This window comes from Anabrus simplex, chromosome 1, assembly GCF_040414725.1.
Source record: "Anabrus simplex isolate iqAnaSimp1 chromosome 1, ASM4041472v1, whole genome shotgun sequence".
NCBI classification, from domain to species: domain Eukaryota; kingdom Metazoa; phylum Arthropoda; class Insecta; order Orthoptera; family Tettigoniidae; genus Anabrus; species Anabrus simplex.
In genome coordinates, this window is record NC_090265.1 from 1,515,105,726 (window position 1) to 1,515,124,114 (window position 18,389).

At 38.3% G+C, this 18,389-nt stretch overlaps 1 protein-coding gene across 3 annotated transcripts in view; it reads left to right on the forward strand.

Moving 5' to 3' along the window:
• jar (Myosin heavy chain 95F jaguar) overlaps positions 1-18,389 on the forward strand; it is a 562,711-nt gene that overhangs the window by 404,636 nt on the left and 139,686 nt on the right. For all 3 annotated transcript variants that reach the window (XM_067138002.2, XM_067138003.2, XM_067138005.2), the window contains 3 exons: positions 9,655-9,779; positions 12,060-12,176; positions 17,249-17,469. In XM_067138002.2, coding sequence (XP_066994103.2) covers positions 9,655-9,779; positions 12,060-12,176; positions 17,249-17,469 — 463 coding nt within the window. The remainder of the gene's footprint in view (positions 1-9,654; positions 9,780-12,059; positions 12,177-17,248; positions 17,470-18,389) is intronic.

The following is an 18,389-nucleotide window of genomic DNA, read 5'->3' on the forward strand; positions in this document are numbered from 1 at the left end:
CCGACCACATAATAATCGCATGGATTGGACTGTATGGAGGATGTTGCCATACCTCCCACTTGAATCCCTGCAGCAGTTTGGATGTTTGGCGGGCCGTGTGAGGTTTTGCGTTATCGTTCACACCGGCACTCAATTTTTCTCGCCGCTTTTCTTTAATTGCCTTACGCAACTGGTGCATTGTTTGACAGTATGAAGCAGAGTAGATTGTTGTGCCTTTTGGCATGTCAGAGAACACTGTCGCTGTTACTCTTCCTGCTGAAGGTTGGACCTTGGCCTTCTTTCATGGTGGTGATATGGTGTGCAGCCTTTCCATCGATGTTCTCTTTGATTCAGGGGTGAAGTGGTGGACCCACATTTCATCCCCTGTGATGATTCGCTGCAGAAACTCATTGCCCTCCACAGAATATGTTGCAAGAATGCCAGTGATGATTGGAAATGTTGTCCCTTGTGAACGTTGTTGAGCAGATGCGGGACCCATCTTTGACACAGTTTTCGAAATCCAAGGTGCTGGTTATTTATTTATTTAGCTTATGGCTAGTACATAACTCTACATACAAATATTCAAAAATATAACAAACAATATAACACCTTAAACAATCAATCAATATCTAAAACAGTTCATAAACTCAAATCTAAGCTGTCCAAAAATTGTACAACCCAGTCAGAAGCACACATAAACTCCTTCAGCTGACCAGAGTATGACCTCCTGGGACATTTGGTGACAATATGGCGGATGGTCTGTTTCTTCTCACCACAGTCGCACTCAGGGTAGGAGCGCATATCCCACATATGCAACAATGACCCACATCATCCATGATTGGTACGGACTCTGTTGAGAAGAACCCAAGTTCTTATGGGGAGATTAAAACCAGGTGGTGGGTGTCGGCGACTAAAGAGGGTCTGCCATTCATCTGGAGCTGTGTTGGTCCACTCCAATTGCCATTCATCAGAACCGTTAAAGTTCCTATTGACGAGTTCCCTTGCAGTCTGAATGGGCGGAGATCTTGACTTCAGACGTCCATACCTAACAACCATGTCTTCATGAATGGGAAGACTTGGGTTCATAAAGAGGAGTAGATCTGACTGCGCCGCTGACAGTGTGCATCGTCTGATTCAGAACATCAATATTCTTAACATAAGGGCTATTCAGCCAAAGAGAAGAACAATACTCGGCTGTAGAGTATACCAGTCCCAGTGCTGTCAACCTAAGAGTGGATGCTGATGCTACCCATGTAGAACCTGCAAGTTTCTGAATGATATTGTTCCTGGTCTCCAGTTTAGCAGCGGTATTAATTAAATGTTTCCTGAAGGATAGTGTCCGATCAAGAGTTACTCCAAGGTATTTGGGGTTAGAATTGTGTGGTAGGGGAGAGTTGTCGAGGGAAACATTCAAAGTAATGTTTACTTGCCTGTTATTAAGGTGAAAGAGACAGGTTTCCATTTTGCTGGTGCTAGGTATCAAACACCACTTATCAAATTACTCACTCAAAATGTCAAGGTCTCTGTTCAGAATTGCTTCTATCTCATTCACATTGGATTGCTGAGTAACTATTGCTAGGTCATCCATGTAAGCGAATTGGCGTGATGTAGTGCGGGGTATATTGGCAATGTACATATTAAACAGCAATGGAGAGAGCACAGATCCTTGAGGGAGACCATTGTTGAGCTTTCTAACTTTACTATGTTTGTTATCCATAACTACCTGGATCAATCTAACTGATAACATATTGTTTATGAGTTGTGACAATACTCTGCATCCAACAAGTTTTAAAAACTTATACACAACTCCCCCTCTCCAAACCGTATCATAAGCGGCTGTAAGGTCTTTGAACATTGCACCACTCTTCAGTCGTTTTTCAAAACCTGTTTCAATGTGGGTTGCTAATGCAAGAACTTGGTCTTCACAACTACGGTTAGGTCTAACCGGCTTGTTCTGCTGGGAACGATTATAAAATTAGAGGTCTTATTCTATTGTAGATGAGCCGTTCCAGAAGTTTGTAACAAACACTCATTAGAGCAATTGGACGATAACTTTCAGGACAATCGGAAGGTTTACCTGGTTTCAGAATAGCCAGAATCTTGGTTCGTTTGAACTCTGGAGAATGTTTGCCTGTAATCAGAATATTTGAGAAAAACCGTAACAACCATTTCCTTGTGTTCTTCCCACAATGCTTGAGGAATTCAGGGTGAATGCCATCAAAAACCAGGTGCTTTGTGGTTTTTTGTTGTCTTCAGAGCAGACAGGAGCTCTTCTTCGGTGAAAGGGGCAGAAATATTTGATGAACCGATATTATGTCTTTTCATGAAGGTTAGTTCTTTTCTTATTAACCGATTGAGTTCTTTCTTGGGTTTCACTTTAGATAATCCAGCAATCCGTTTGACAACTTGATCAGGTGATACAGCAGATTTGGGCTGTGGAATGTGAGGTGATCTCCCCAACTTCTTTAAGAGCCTCCAAGCCTTCCTGCTAGAATGTTTGAAATCCATAGTCTCCACAGTTTCTGTCCACTTGTAGTGAACGTGCCCCACAGGCATGATTTGAGTAGAGACTCGTGTGTGAACATTGAAGTGGACAAGGTCAATACAGATATTGTTAAAATTTGTAAAAATTTTCGGAATACTCTCAGTTTTGAGAGATACTGTTATACAAAACACGGCCTTCATCTAAACAATTCAGGTAAATGAAAGATAGCAAATATTGTTCTAGATTTTATTAATCTTAAGATATGTACCGTAAAACAGGCAACTCCCTTGAGTTATAATACTGACCAGGAAAACTAGTAGAAAGAGCCAGCTGTACTTCAAGCTGGCTCAGTCAACTAGAAAATGAAACTCAGGAAAGTAAGGAATTTCAAGTTACCCAATTGCAACAATCAAGTTTTAGGGAGGAAGGGGGTCTGAGATTGCTCTTGGTAAACTGTCAAAGTGTAGTAAATAAACAATTAAAATTCAGTACATTGATGGAATCTTATGAGACTGATGTGGTGATAGGAGTGGAATCGTGGTTGAGAGAAGGGGTGGGTAATAGAGAAGTATTTCCAGAAGGGTACACAGTCTATCGTAGAGACCAAGGAGATAAAAAGGGAGGGGGGTTGTTTATTCTGGTGAAGGAAACTTATTGTTCACACGAATGGTTTACCGATGAAAGGGATGAAATATTAGGAATAAAATTAGTTTGTGATGATATGAAGGAGGTGGGAATTATAGGAACATACAGGCTTGGAAGAGAGGAAAGAGATATGGAAATATTTGAGAAAATAATAGATTATAGTCATAAAAACAATAATAATAATATGATAATAATTGGGGGAGATCTAAATTTGCCTGAATTTGAATGGAATGGAGCTGCAAGTGAAGCCCATGAACAGAAACTGGCAAATAAGTTAATTTGGGAGGGAGGATTTACACAAGTAGTACAAGAACCGACTCGTCTCAATAACTTACTAGATGTATTCTTGGTTAAACCATGGGAAATTGTTGATAAAACTGAGGTAATTGAAGGAATAGGAGACCATAAGGCTGTAATAATGGATGTAGGGCTCATACCAAAAAGGCTTAATAAGAGGGTTACACAAGACAAGAAATTATACAGAAAAACTAAAGTTGATGAATTTGGGACTTACCTTAAATCACAATTCAGTTGTTGGATAAGTGAAGGGAGTAATGCGGATACACTTTGGGCTAAATTTAAAGGAATCATTTGGGAAGGAGAGAAGAGATTTGTGCCGGGCTGAGTGGTTCAGTCGCTTGAGACGCTGGCCTTCTGACCCCAACTTGGCAGATTTGATCCTGGCTCAGTCCGGTGGTATTTGACGGTGCTCAAATACGTCAGCCTCGTGTTGGTAAATTTACTGGCACATAAAAGAACTCCTGCGGGACAAAATTCCGGCACCTCGGCATCTCCGAAAACCGTAAAAGAGTAGTTAGTGGGATGTAAAGCAAATAGCATTATTATTAGAAGAGATTTGTACCTGTTAAAAAGGGTAAAATGACCTCATTCTCTGTTTATTATACAGGGGAAATAAGAAAATTAAAAAGAAAATGTAGAGTAGTAAACAGGAAATTCAAAGAGGGTAGGGAAAGTAGAGAAACTAGAAAACAGCTAATGAGGAAACTGAATAGAGTGAAAAAGGAAGCAAAAGAGAATTATATGAATGGCATACTTCAAGAGGGTAATGACCACAAAGGGAAATGGAAAAGCTGTATTCATATATCAGGAATCAAAAAGGAAAAGGAATCCAAATTCCTACAATGGTGGGAGAAGGGGGTGAACACTATTTAACAGATACTGAAAAAGCAAACCTATTTGAAGGGAATTCAGAGATTCAGTAGAAGATTGTCAGGAGTTGGAAACAGTAACAGAAGATAGAGAGGGAGAGACACAGAGGGAAACAAGAAGCTTCTCATTCACAAATGAAGATATTTTCAGAGAAATCCAACTGCTTCAGCAAGGAAAAGCAGCAGGAAGTGATCAAATTACTGGGGAGGTATTAAAGACAATGGGGTGGTACATAGTGCCTTCTTTAAAATTTCTCTTTTACTATGTCATAAATAATAGTGTAATACCCAAGGGATGGAAGGAATCTATAATAATACCAATTTATAAAGGAAAGGGTGATAAAAGGATACCAGAGAACTACAGACCAATCAGCCTGACCGGTATAGTTTGTAAAATACTGGAGAGTTTAATATCAAAGTACATCAGAGGGATATGTGATGATAAAAATTGGTTCATGAGGAGCCTGTATGGATTTAGAAAGAAATTTTCTTGTGAGGCACAACTGGTGGGATTTCAGTAGGACATATCAGATCAATTGGATTCAGGAGGTCAGTTAGATTGCATAGCCATAGATCTTTCCAAAGCCTTTGATAGAGTGGAACATGGAATATTATTAAAGAAATTGGAGGGAATAGGATTGGACGTAAGGGTTACACGTTGGATAAAAACATTTCTAAATTCAAGGGTTCAGAAAGTCAAAGTAGGAAATAATGTATCGCAGGAAGAGAAAGTTTGGAAGGGAATTGCACAGGGTAGTATAATCGGTCCGTTACTTTTCTTAATATACGCAAATGATTTAGGGAACAATATAACATAAGATTGTATGCAGATGATATAATTGTTTATAGGGAAATAAATAACATTGAGGATTGTTCAGACTTACAAAAGGACCTTGAAAGTATCCAACAATGGGTTGAAGAAAATAATATGAAGGTTAATGGAGGCAAATCAACTGTTACAACTTTTACAAACAGGAGCTTTAAAACTGAATTTGAATATACTTTGGATGAGGTAGTTATCCGAAAAGATGGCAAGTGCATATACTTAAGTGTGAGATTTGAAAGTAATTTGCACTGGAAGGGTCATGTGGATGACATTGTTGGGAAAGCATACAGATTGTTTCATGTCATAATGAGGCTACTTAAAGGATGCAATAAAGAATTAAAAGAAAAAATTTACTTAAGTATGGTTCGTCCATTATTCGAATATGCAAGTGTTTGGGATCCTCACCAAGAATACCTAATAAAAGAAATAGATAGTGTGCAGAGGAAAGCAGCAAGATTTGTAACAGGGAATTTCAGGAGAAAGAGTAGTGTATCAGAAATGTTAGAGGAACTTGGGTGGGAAACTTTCAGTAAGAGAAGGGAGGAAACTAGACTTATAGGATTATATAGAGCCTATACAGGAGAAGAAGCATGGGAAGATATCCGTGAGAGGCTTCAGTTGGAAAATAATTATATCGGCAGGACAGACCACAAATATAAAATTAGAAGGAATTTTAGCAGAAGTGATTGGGGTAAATTTTCATTCATTGGGAAGGGTGTGAAGGAGTGGAACAGTTTACCAGGGGTAGTGTTTGATCCTTTTCCAAAATCTGTACAGATATTCAAGAAGAGAATAAACAGCTACAGAGAAAAGAAATGAAGTGTTAGAGGGCATTCGACCAGTGCAGGTTAATGTAAATAAAAAGAATGTGTGTGAATAAATTAATTCCATCCCCTGGTCTAAGGAGTTTGGACAGCCAAAGTAGGGGACTGCCTGTAGGGGTGAAGTACAGTGGGGACTTCGAGGGCCCTGGGACCACTACGGTAGCTGTGAAGGCCCTTCAGGAACTCTGAAAAATGGTGGCAAAAGGGGCTCTGGTTAAGACGCAGCAGGTCGTTATGCTACTTAGGTTTCAGAATGGGTAAAAAAAAAAAAAAAAAAAAAAAAGCAATGTAATCTTATACCAGTTGTATAGTATCATTTGAAGTAATTCTACATACTGTATATCAGTTGACTATATTTGTAAGTAGTACAGGAGATATTATAAGTAGAATTTTGTAAACAATATAAATTTATTAAGGATGAGCTGTGTGTTTAATAGAAAAAATTGTTAGCGTAAATTGTATAATATTGTATAATAGGAAAATTTTCTTCTCTTGTTAATTTAATATATAGTGCTTGACAATAGTGTATTTTAGTGTACCATTTGCCACCGAGGTAGACACCTCATTTGCAAATTAAGAAATTTTGATTTGACTTGTTCCGTCTGGCTTCATCTAAGTTGTTCATGAGTTCATCAGCAACATCTGTTTCTCCATTCTCTTGAAAATCACTGTAGAGTTTTTCATATGTTTCATTCCATCCGGGTATGTACTCCTTTCTGACCCCTCTAGAAATGTGTCTTTTTGCAGCGGCATGTATTGCTTTAACAAATCTACAGTAGTTGTTGACAACAGGAGGAATCCATCTTATGCTGCTATCAAGATCAGCAGAGAAATTGTCCCAGTTAGCTTTGAAAAAATTCCGCCGTGGAAGAGGAGACGATCTAATAATGGGGATCTGAGTGCCTATTTCCAAAAGAACAGGACGGTGCTGACTGTGTGGGAAGTTTGTGAGCACTCTACAAATAGCAGGTAAACTGTATCCCTGGTGATCAGTGGACACAAAACATAAGTCAGGACTGGTTTCTGTGTTCCACCTTGCTGATTTAAAGGAGCCTTTTTTCTTTGGGTTGAAGATGAGCTGAATATTGGACAAATCTGACCATTCAGTAAGTTTTTCTCCACAAAGGTCATTTGATCTGTATCCCCATTGGGTGTGATGGCTGTTAAAGTCACCCACATAGACAGCAGGATGTGCAAAGTTTTTGAAGAACATTATCAGGCCATGGGATACCTGGAGGTTTATAAGTGTTCACAACTGTCAAACTGTTAACCTGAGTCACAATGTTAGAAATGTTGTTCTCATGGTGTGTAGAGACTAGATGAGCATCCATGATAGAGTTGCAAACATAGGTCGCAGAACCATATGATTGATGATAAGTAACTCCCAATAATCTGTAACCATGGATCTTTCCTCTTGAGTGCATTTGCGACTCATCAGAGATATGAGTTTATTGAACACAGATTAAATCAATGTTATTTTCTAATGACAGTTTGGACAAATAGTCAGCCTTAGATTTACTCATGCCTTCTACATTAATTTGAAGGACTCTTAATACAGGACCCAAGGGTTTGGTTGATTGGCTCTGAAAAGAGCTTCTGTGAGCTGTCATTTGTTTGTGTACCATTGGTCAGGAGATCTCGAGAGACAGTCTGACCGCCAAATGCTGATGTTCAGTTCAGTAATGGAAATTTAATTCCAACTACCTTAGCAGAGGCACCACGGGCAGGAAACAGCTTCACCCCCAAGATGTTGGTGAACAATGGAGAATACAGCCACATGAAATGTTCAGCATGCTGGCAATTTCCTGCAGTGTTATGCGCCGATTCCCTCTAATGATCCCATCCACACAGTCAACATTTGCAGCGGAACTGGACGTTGCAGACCTGCCCTCGCAATATTCGTCCGTGAGATCCATGCGTCCAGCGTCAAATTGCTTACACCACTTTACAATACCTGGGCAAGAAATAGCACGCTCACCATATACAGTACATCAGTGATTTCATGATGAATGTCTGTGCAATGGAGCTGTTTAGCCCATAGAAATTTGATTGTTGCATGCACCTACAATTTGAAGTGAACATCCAGTTGACACACCATTGAGTCTAGCTCACTCTGCACGCACAACATGACGGGATACCACACCAACCTTCCTATCGGACATGTCAGCAGTTACTATAGCTTACTCCACATTGGCCAAGGTCGCGACACACAGCATGCTCTCGCGGCAAGCTAGTGTAACTTACTGTTTGATTCGCCCTCGTAGTAATGTTCTTCAATCTTGCACTTTCAATCTGTGCAACATGTCATTAGCAATGTGATATTTTTCTTAATATTTCAAGGGAAAAAAATCAAGAAAAATGCAATCTTTCAATTTTAAATTTGAACTGATCTGAGCTTTGCTACATTAAAATCTTTCGGCTAATTTGCTTTGAAAAAACTCTCTTTCACTGTCACTTTTATGCAATATTTAATAAATACCATGCTTCATACACTCTTAGACATCTCAACCATCACAGCACATCACAACAAATGAGCACTGTTATGAAACACACACTCTTGCTCCTGCTTTTAAAACTGCACTGAACAGTTTTTTCATACTTCTGAGTGATAAAGATCAGTGGGCTTACTTCCTGATCGGGATCAGGATTTTCTGATTTCATTAGGTATCCTCTGGTCAGTAGATAACTTGTGCAGGTACAGAATGCAGGGATCATCTTTTGCAAAAGAACTGGGGGACAGAATGTCTCTTATCTTTTCATAAATATGGTAAGGATTTGCCAGTCATGAGTCTTTCTCATGCATGTTATACTCCTCAGGTCAGATTGAGTGAAAACACTTTAGTAGTAGTATAAGTATTGGAAAAAAACAAACAAGTTTAGTAGTAGTAGTAATGTATTCAGTTGATGACAGATGTGGTGACTTTGAAAACCAAGGAATGTTGTCCATACCTCATAGAACATCTTGTGTGTTGCATGATCATTTTCTTGCTGCATAATGGCATTTAATATGCATGCAAGAATGACAGGAAATGGGGGTGCAGAACCTTTTTGACATATTGCTGTGCTATCTCCATGTCTTCAACAAACTCATGTCTGGGCATCACAACTGATGACACCTAAACCATAACACTTGGTGGCCGGGATGTATGGCGTTAATGAATCAATGCCAGATTGTTATGTTCCCCTTCATGCCACCAAACCCTGAAGCGACCGTTATATGCATTAAGGCTGAACTGAGATTCATCAGAGGAAAATAATGAACTTTCTTCCATCTAACTGTGGCATTCTTTGCACCATTGATAATGTACCACACAATGCACAGAGGCCAAAAGCAAACACTGCAGAGGACAACATACCTGCAGTCCAGAAACATTCAAATGGCAACAGATGGTTCTTGTTAAGATCTGTTAAGAAAGAAGCCATATTTTCCAGTGTCAACTTAGTTAATGTTAATCTTGTTAAGATCGACAAATGCAATGTAGGTCCCACAAACTGCTGAGCCTCTCTGAATGAGGTGCCCTGTTACTGAAGGTTGATAGATAAGATATGCTTCATTTGTAGTGTGTCTGGTGGGATCAGTACCTAATTTACATGATGAATGACCAATACATATCCACATCTATACACAAAGTGTACATCAGTTCGTAAAGCCTTATGATAATTAAAAATTGCTCTCCTTATTCATTTACTGTACAGTGTAAAATTCATCTGACATCTTTCTTCTAGTGAAGTACAAAATCTTGTACAGAAGAATGTGCTTGGTCACCATTCAGAAGAATGTTCGAATGCATTTGGCAAAGAAACAACATCGACCACGATATAAGGGTCTGGTGAAGATTGGCAACCTCAAGGTTTGTAAGAATTTTCCATTACAGACTTGAAGATCTATGTTAGCATTTATAACTTAATTTTTTATTTTCAACATTGAGCAGGAGATAAGTTTGCAAGATATGAGTCATAATAATGAAGTAAATCTTTTCTTAAATTATTCTGATCCTGCTCTTTGTGCATGCAGTCCTACCTCATCCTCCATTTATTTGTTATCTGTATAAAATAAGTCAGGCTTTCTAAATAACTAATTTAAGGTGTTTCAAATTGTACCTTATCAATTTCTCTTTCCATTTCATCAGATATTACCATGAACAGCTTCTTCTACTGACCACCTTAATACAAATCATTAGTTCCCAGTCCATAATCTACTCAGTTAATTTTCATAATCTCTTTTACACTCATTTGCAAAAATACATTGTGTACCATGAACACATCCTGTGAGTACAAAGAAGATGGCCACACATTGGCTTAAATGTATCCCTTTGGCGTATAATGCTTATTATTTGCACATAAGTGCTTCTAGGGGGCATACATGACTCCCTCATTCATAGAAGCAAGACACCAAATAAGGCACTAATAGTGGTGTGAGCCATAGAAGTAAGTTGAGTGAACATGCAGCATGCCCCAGTGATGCATTCAACAAGTTAGATAAGTTTGAGGGAGGTTGCCTCGTCAGACTGAGAGGCAGATTGGATGTTTCAGTACATTGCTCACCACTTGAACCGATCTGACTATACTGTGTATTGATGTTGGATGCAATCGGAATGGGAGGGTACACACATGTGTAGAGTAGGCTTGGGTTGCCCCCTGTAGAGGAGGATCATTTCATCATACAACAGACTGTAGGTACTCCATACCACATCCAGGCAGCTAGCAGAGCAGAATCTGTCATTGTGGCATCCCTTATGAGATGATCTCTACCAATACAACCTGAGCATCACCAGGCATGTTTGAACTTTTGCCAAGAATGGGCAGCATGACAGCATGCAGAGCAACATACTACCCCAATGAAAGGTACCATGGTGTGGGCACCCATTTCCTACGATTCTCACTTCCCACTAGTGGAGATTGAACGAACCCTGACAATGCAGCATTACATCCAGGAAATTCTGCAACCATGTATGCTTCCCTTCCTAGTGCACCTTGAGAACTCCGTTTTCCAGCAGGATAATACCTGGCCTCACACAGCTTGGGTATCTCTGGCCTGCCTTCATCATGTCAGCATGCTCTCTTGGCCAGTAAGTTCTCCAACCTTTTACTCATCAAGAATGTTTGGGACCAGATTGGATGGCGACTTTGGCCAGTGGCAACTACAGTAAATTTGGAGGGTCAATTGCACCAGCTGTGGTAGAATCTTCCTCAGGAGAACATCCGATGTCTGTATGCCTCCATGCCAATTATATCACCACCTGTCTCTGTGGTGGACCAGCACTGTACTAAGTACATACTGCTGCTGTTTGTTACCCTGTTTCCTTTATACTGTCATGTATCGTGCCTGTATCCACTTACAGGTATGTGCCCTTGCAATGACTCCTTCATGATGCTTAATTCTTTTTGTAAATGCGTGTGTTACTATATGCCTATACCTCTTTCCTTTTCTGTAGCACCAGAACTCCAAGTCCTCTTCCATAGATTCTATACTACAGATGAAAAGGAACTGCCCATTTTTGCTATCAAAATAAAACTGCTGTAGAGCATGAAACTTGAACTGAAATTAATCATCAAGGGACAATGAAGCCTCATTGATTAAGCATATTCTGCACTCATGGAAGTCTAATTTAATATTAAAATAATATACTGGTAGTATAATTAAAAATTAAAATAAAAGTATCATACTACTGTAGTAAGCTCAAAGTTTACTGAGAACATATACATGTCGGAAGTTCACAGTGGTTGTTTTGAGTTACTTTCTTTTCTTTGGCAAAGATTTTAGTACATTTTTCTTGATTACAATTAACAGGTTAGTCAGTTTGGTCACACAAAACAGTAGATTTATAATTTCAAAATTGTTAGCAAACTGTGATGTTTATGATTTCCATTTTTACCGGTATATATAAAAACAATATAGAAAGATAGGAACACGTTTATGCTCAAGTTAGACAACATTCTTTTCAATCTTGTTCATTCAATCTAGTTCATTCATTTCAGGACCTTTATGATAGAGGTAGTAATAAATTTGCAAGCTTGTGAAAACTGCTTTGTACAAGTGAAAATTAATAATTTTACTTGTGATGATATTTTACATACAGTATTGATGTCAACTATGCATGCATGATATTTATCAATAATATTTTGTGCAGGAAAAACTGAAGAGGATGGAAGTAATAGTGGGTCAGCTGAAGAAGGACAAAGAATCAAGTTCTTCAGAACTGAAGAAGCTGCAAGCAGAGATGGATGCAGCTGTAAAGAAAATAAAGGTAACCAATGTTTTATGATGATTGTTATAATGTTATCATAAAAATAATTATTATATTACTTTCTATTAATATAGCAATATTTAATTCATTAATCATATTATCATGGTAATATTGACTGTATTGATATCAATCGTAAAAAGATAATTTAATGGACTTTTTGTGGCTGCTAAATAGTTTGTGAATAAAGACATGTATATCATTAATACATCTGTTACTTCTGAGTGAAAAACTATGATGTACTGCAATTAATTTGTTATTTTTTTTTTATGTATAGACTGTGAGTATTTCTGTATGGATAAAGATGGATGCTAATAAGCCACCCCCATTTGATCCCCATATGATTCTGAAGGCAAGATTTTGAGTTATTTACTGTTACAACAGACACTGAGGATGATATACAGAAAACGGCACTGTTTTTAAACCTCACAGAGAAGTTATACAATTTTTATTTTTTGCTACTTGTTTAACGTTGCACTAACACATCAAAGGTTTTCGGTGATAAAAGGATGGGAATGGCCTAGATTGGGAAGCTAGCGGCCATGGCCTTAATTAAGATACAGTCCCAGCATTCACCTGATGTGAAAATGCGAAACCATGCAAAACCATCTTCAGGGATGCCGACATTGGGATTCAAACCCACTATCTCTCGAATGCAAGCTCTCAGCTGCGCGACCCTAACCACTCGGCCAACTTGCTTGGTAGCCAAATTTTCTGACAGTTGGCAGTTGTACAGTTGATTTACACAGATGCAGTGAAGGTGATTGGTATTTATTTTAAGCCTGAACCTAATTGTTTGTATTAGGTCTATGCTTTTCAAGAATGAAGGCAAGAAGTCAATGAAATGATAAAGTTTAAGTGTGAACAGCAAGTCTGGTGATAACTTAGATTTTGAACTTAGTGTTCAAATATTTATTGGTTCAAATTCTCAGTGGTTTCAGAGAGAAATCCTTCTAAAAATTGATATTAATTTGCATGAAATATTACCTTTAGGGAAGTTTGAAAAAAAAAATAAGTAGCCAGATGAAAGACTTTAGCTTAGCTGAAGCTGAATATATTAAAATAATAATAATAATAATAATAATAATAATAATAATAATAATAATAATAATAATAATAATAATAATAATAATAATAATAGTTGTTGTTGTTGTTGTTGTTGTTGTTGTTGTTGTTGTTGTTGTTGTTGTTGTTGTTGTTGTTGTTTGAGTCATCAGTCCATAGACTGGCTTGATGCAGCTTTCCACGCCACCCTATCCTGTGCTAACCTTTTCATTTCTACGTAACTATTGCATCCTACATCTGCTCTAATCTGCTTGTCATATTCATACCTTGGTCTACCCCTACTGTTCTTACCACCTACACTTCCTTCAAAAACCAACTGAACAAGTCCTGGGTGTCTTAAGATGTGTCCTATCATTCTATCTCTTCTTCTCGTCAAATTTAGTCAAATCGATCTCATCTCACCAATTCGATTCATTATCTCTTCATTCATGATTCGATCTATCCATCTCACCTTCAGGATTCTTCTGTAACACCACATTTCAAAACCTTCTATTCTCTTTCTTTCTGAGCTAGTTATCGTCCATGTTTCACTTCCATACAATGCCACGCTCCACACGAAAGTCTTCAAAAACATCTTTCTAATTCCTGTATCAATGTTTAAAGTGAGCAAATTTCTTTTCTTAAGAAAGCTCTTCCTTGCTTGTGCTAGTCTGCATTTTATGTCCTCCTTACTTCTGCCATCGTTAGTTATTTTACTACCCAAGTAACAATATTCATCTACTTCCTTTAAGATTTTGTTTCCTAATCTAATATTTCCTACATCACCTGCCTTCGTTCGACTGCACTCCATTACTTTTGTTTTGGACTTATTTATTTTCATCTTGTACTCCTTACCCAAGACTTCATCCATACCATTCAGCAACTTCTCGAGATTTTCTTCAGTCTCAGATAAAATAACAGTATCATCGGCAAATCTTAAGGTTTTGATTTCCTCTCCTTGGACTGTGATTCCCTTTCCAAATATCTCTTTGATTTCCTTTACTGCCTGTTCTATGTAAACATTGAAAAGTAGAGGGGACAAACTGCAGCCTTGCCTCACTCCTTTCTGGATAGCTGCTTCTTTTTCAAACCCCTTGATTCTTATCACTGCAGACTGATTTTTATACAGATTGTAGATAATTCTTCGTTCTCGGTATCTGATCCCTATCATCTTCAGAATCATAAATAGCTTGGTCCAATCAACATTATCGAATGCCTTTTCTAGATCTACGAATGCCATGTACGTGGGCTTGTCCTTCTTGATTCGATCCTCTAAGATCAGACGTAAAGTCAGGATTGTTTCACGTGTTCCTACATTTCTTCTGAAGCCAAATTGATCTTCTCCCAACTCAGCTTCAACTTTTTTTTCCATTCTTCTGTAAATAACGTGTGTTAAAATTTTGCAGGCATGAGATACTAAACTAATGGTGCGGTAGTTTCCACACCTGCCAGCACAGGCTTTCTTGGGAATAGGTATAACAACATTCTGCCGAAAATCGGATGGGACTTCTCCTGTCTCATACATCTTGCTCACTAGATGAAATAACATTGCCATGCTGGTTTCTCCTAAGGCAGTCAGTAATTCAGAGGGAATGTCATCAATTCCAGGTGCCTTGTTCCTATTGAGGTCACTCACAGCTCTGTCAAACTCTGACCTCAAAATTGGGTCTCCCATTTCATCAGCATCAACAGCCTCTTCATGTTCCAAAACCAAATTATATAACTCTTTACCTTGATACAACTGTTGGATATGCTCCTGCCATCTTTTTGCTTTGTCTTCTTTCCCTAGAAGTGGCTTATCTTCTGAGGTCTTAATATTCATACACCTAGATTTCCTTTCTCCAAAGGTTTCCTTTATTTTCCTGTATGCAGCATCTACCTTTCCCAGGACCATACAGCTTTTGACATCCTTGCACTTCTCCTTCAGCCATTCTTCCTTAGCTACCTTGCACTTTCTATCCACTTTATTCTTTAATCGCCTGTATTCTTTTGTGCCCTCTTCATTTCTAGCATTCTTGTATTTTCGTCATTCATCAATCAGGTCTAGTATCTCCTGAGTTATCCACTGATTCTTAGTTGATCTTTTCTTCCTTCCTAACATTTCTTCAGCATCTCTGCTGACTTCATCTTTCATGACTATCCACTCTTCCTCTATTGTGTTTCCTTCAGCCTTTTCATTTAGTCCTTTTGCAACATGTTCCTTGAAACAATCCCTTACACTCTTTTCTTTCAACTTGCCTAGATCCCATCTTTTTTCATTCCTTCCTTTCTTCAATTTCTTCAACTTCAGATGGCATTTCATGACCAACAAGTTGTGGTCAGAGTCCAGGTCTGCTCCTGGGAAAGTTTTGCAATCCAACACCTGGTTTCTGAATCTCTGCCTAATCATAATGAAGTCTATTTGATACCTTCCAGTGTCTCCAGGTCTCGTCCACGTATACAGCAGTCGTTTGTGGTGTTTGAACCAAGTATTGGCAAGGACTAAATTATGATCAGTGCAGAATTCAACCACCCGACTTCCTCTTTCGTTCCTTTGTCCCAATCCAAATTCTCCTACTATACTACCTTCTCTTCCTTGGCCTACCACTGCATTCCAGTCTCCCATCACAATTAGATTCTCATCACCTTTTACATATTGTATTAAATCTTCTATCTCCTCATATTTCTTTCAATTTCTTCATCATCCGCTGAACTAGTAGGCATATAGACCTGCACTATTGTGGTGGGCATTGGTTTGGTGTCTATCTTGACGACAATTCTTTCACTATGCTGGTCATAGTAGCTTACCCGCTGCCCTATTTTCTTATTCATTATTAAACCAATACCTGCATTTCCCCTGTTTGATTTCGTGTTGATAATTCGGTAGTCGCCTGACCAAAAATCCTGTTCTTCCTGTCAACGTACTTCACTTATACCAACTACATCTAACTTTAGCCTATCCATCTCCCTTTTCAGATTCTCTAACCTACCACAACGATTCAAACTTCTAACATTCCACGCTCCGACTCGCAGAATGTCAGTATCCATCTTCCTGATGATCCCCCCTCTCGTGTAGTCCCCACCCGGAGATCCGAATGGGGGACTAGTTTACCTCCGGAATATTTTACCCGGGAGGAAGCCATCATCAGTACATCATTCGTACAGAGAGAGCTGCATGTCCTCGGGAGGTAGTTACGGCTGTAGTTTCCCGTTGCTTTCAGCCGTGTAGCAGTATCAACACAGCTAAGCCATGTTGAGTATTATTACAAGGCCGTATCAGTCAATCATCTAGACTGCCGCCCTTGCAACTACCGAAAGGCTGCTACCCCTCTTTCGATGAACCATTCGTTAGTCTGGTCTCTCAACAGATACCCATCCGATATGGTTGCACCTGCGGCTCGGCTATCTACATCATTGGGACACGCAAGCCTCCCCACCGCGGCAATGTCACAGAAGCATCTAAAATAATAAAATAATATTCCTGTGTTCTCTGATGTATCTGGCCAACAAGTGCATCCTACGTATAATATTAATATTTTTATATCTTCATACTGTACGTACTCCACACTATCGGTAATACTGTATGGTATATTGAGTTTGTGCAATGTTCTCTTGATGGTATTTGCTCTGAAGTCATTTATATGTCACAGTTCTACTGCAATGTGTTTTAATAATAATAATAATAATAATAATAATAATAATAATAATAATAATAATAATAATAATAATAATAATAATAATAATAATAATAATAATAATAATAATAATAATTTTTTATAATACAGTAATAATTTAAAAAAATTAAGTTCACTTTTCAGGTATGATTTTGTTATAAGTTTTCTTTTTGAGGTAGTTTATAAATATGTGTATTCATAAATTGGTTTCAACAGACTGAAGATCCTAGCAGTTGTAAAATATTGACAGAATCAAGGAAATAATGTAATCTATGCTGTTTGCTTCATGAAGTAAACATGTATGGTGATGTATTAAAATTGTGTCACATGTGTTTAGTTATTGTTTCTAAAGTCCTTAATTGTGTTATTTATTTTCAGATGGATGACAAGATCAAGCCTACTGTTGTTAATGAGCTGTACACTCAACTCATGAACAAAACTAATATACAAATGAGCCAGTTGCAAACAAAATTGGAACAGCAGAAAAGTGCAGAAGAACGTGAACGATTGCGGAAGATCCAGGAGGAGATGGAACGTGAGAAGAAACGTAGAGAGGAGGAAGAGCAGAAGAGGAAGGATGAGGAGAATGTCAGAAGACTGTAAGAACTTATTCTATTATCTAAACACATTTCTGTGTGATTAGAGCTTGACAGCTGCTTGATACTTCAAAACTGTGTGGTTGTCATCATATATGTCTTAATTCAACAGTGATCTTTATATGTGAAAGTCACCGGAATATGATACCTTAAGTCAAAATGTAGTCCGGCTCCATGGCTAAATGGTTAGCATGCTGGCCTTTGGTCATAGGGGTCCCGGGTTCGATTCCCGGCAGGGTCGGAAATTTTAACCTTAATTGGTTAATTTCGCTGGCACGGGGGCTGGGTATATGTGTCGTCTTCATAATTATTTCATCCTCATCACCACGCGCAGGTCGCCTACAGGTATCAAATCGAAAGACCTGCATCTGGCGAGCCGAACTTGTCCTTGGGCACTCCCGGCACTAAAAGCCATACACCATTTCATTTCAGTCAAAATGTGAGATTTTTGTTTCGTATTTCAACTGTACATAACATAACAGTCGTTTTCTTGAAAACTGAAGTTTCTAGATTGAAACTGAGTATTTGCTGTAGGCTTAAAGTTGTTAGACAGATTTGATTGAATTTTGAGAAAATCAATTTCATATTTTGGTATTCTGATGCAGCAGCATAGTTAATATTTAACCCCTTCACTTTCAAGCTCTCAGCTGATGGATGTGTGAAAACTATCAGCTATATTTACCCCACTACACACACGTATTTCTTTTAAAATTAGATAGAAGGCACACCAGTAGACATCAACATTAAAGTTAGTAAACTTATATATCACTGCATGTAAGTCATGACCCTAAACCAGAAGGGTTCAATTTTAAAAAATAACAAATACGGAAACTTAAAAGTTTCATATTTTGAAAGTTTTGAAGTAATTCTGAGAAATGGTGTCAATGCACAAATTTGTGATTGATGTTAGTAGAAAGGTCATC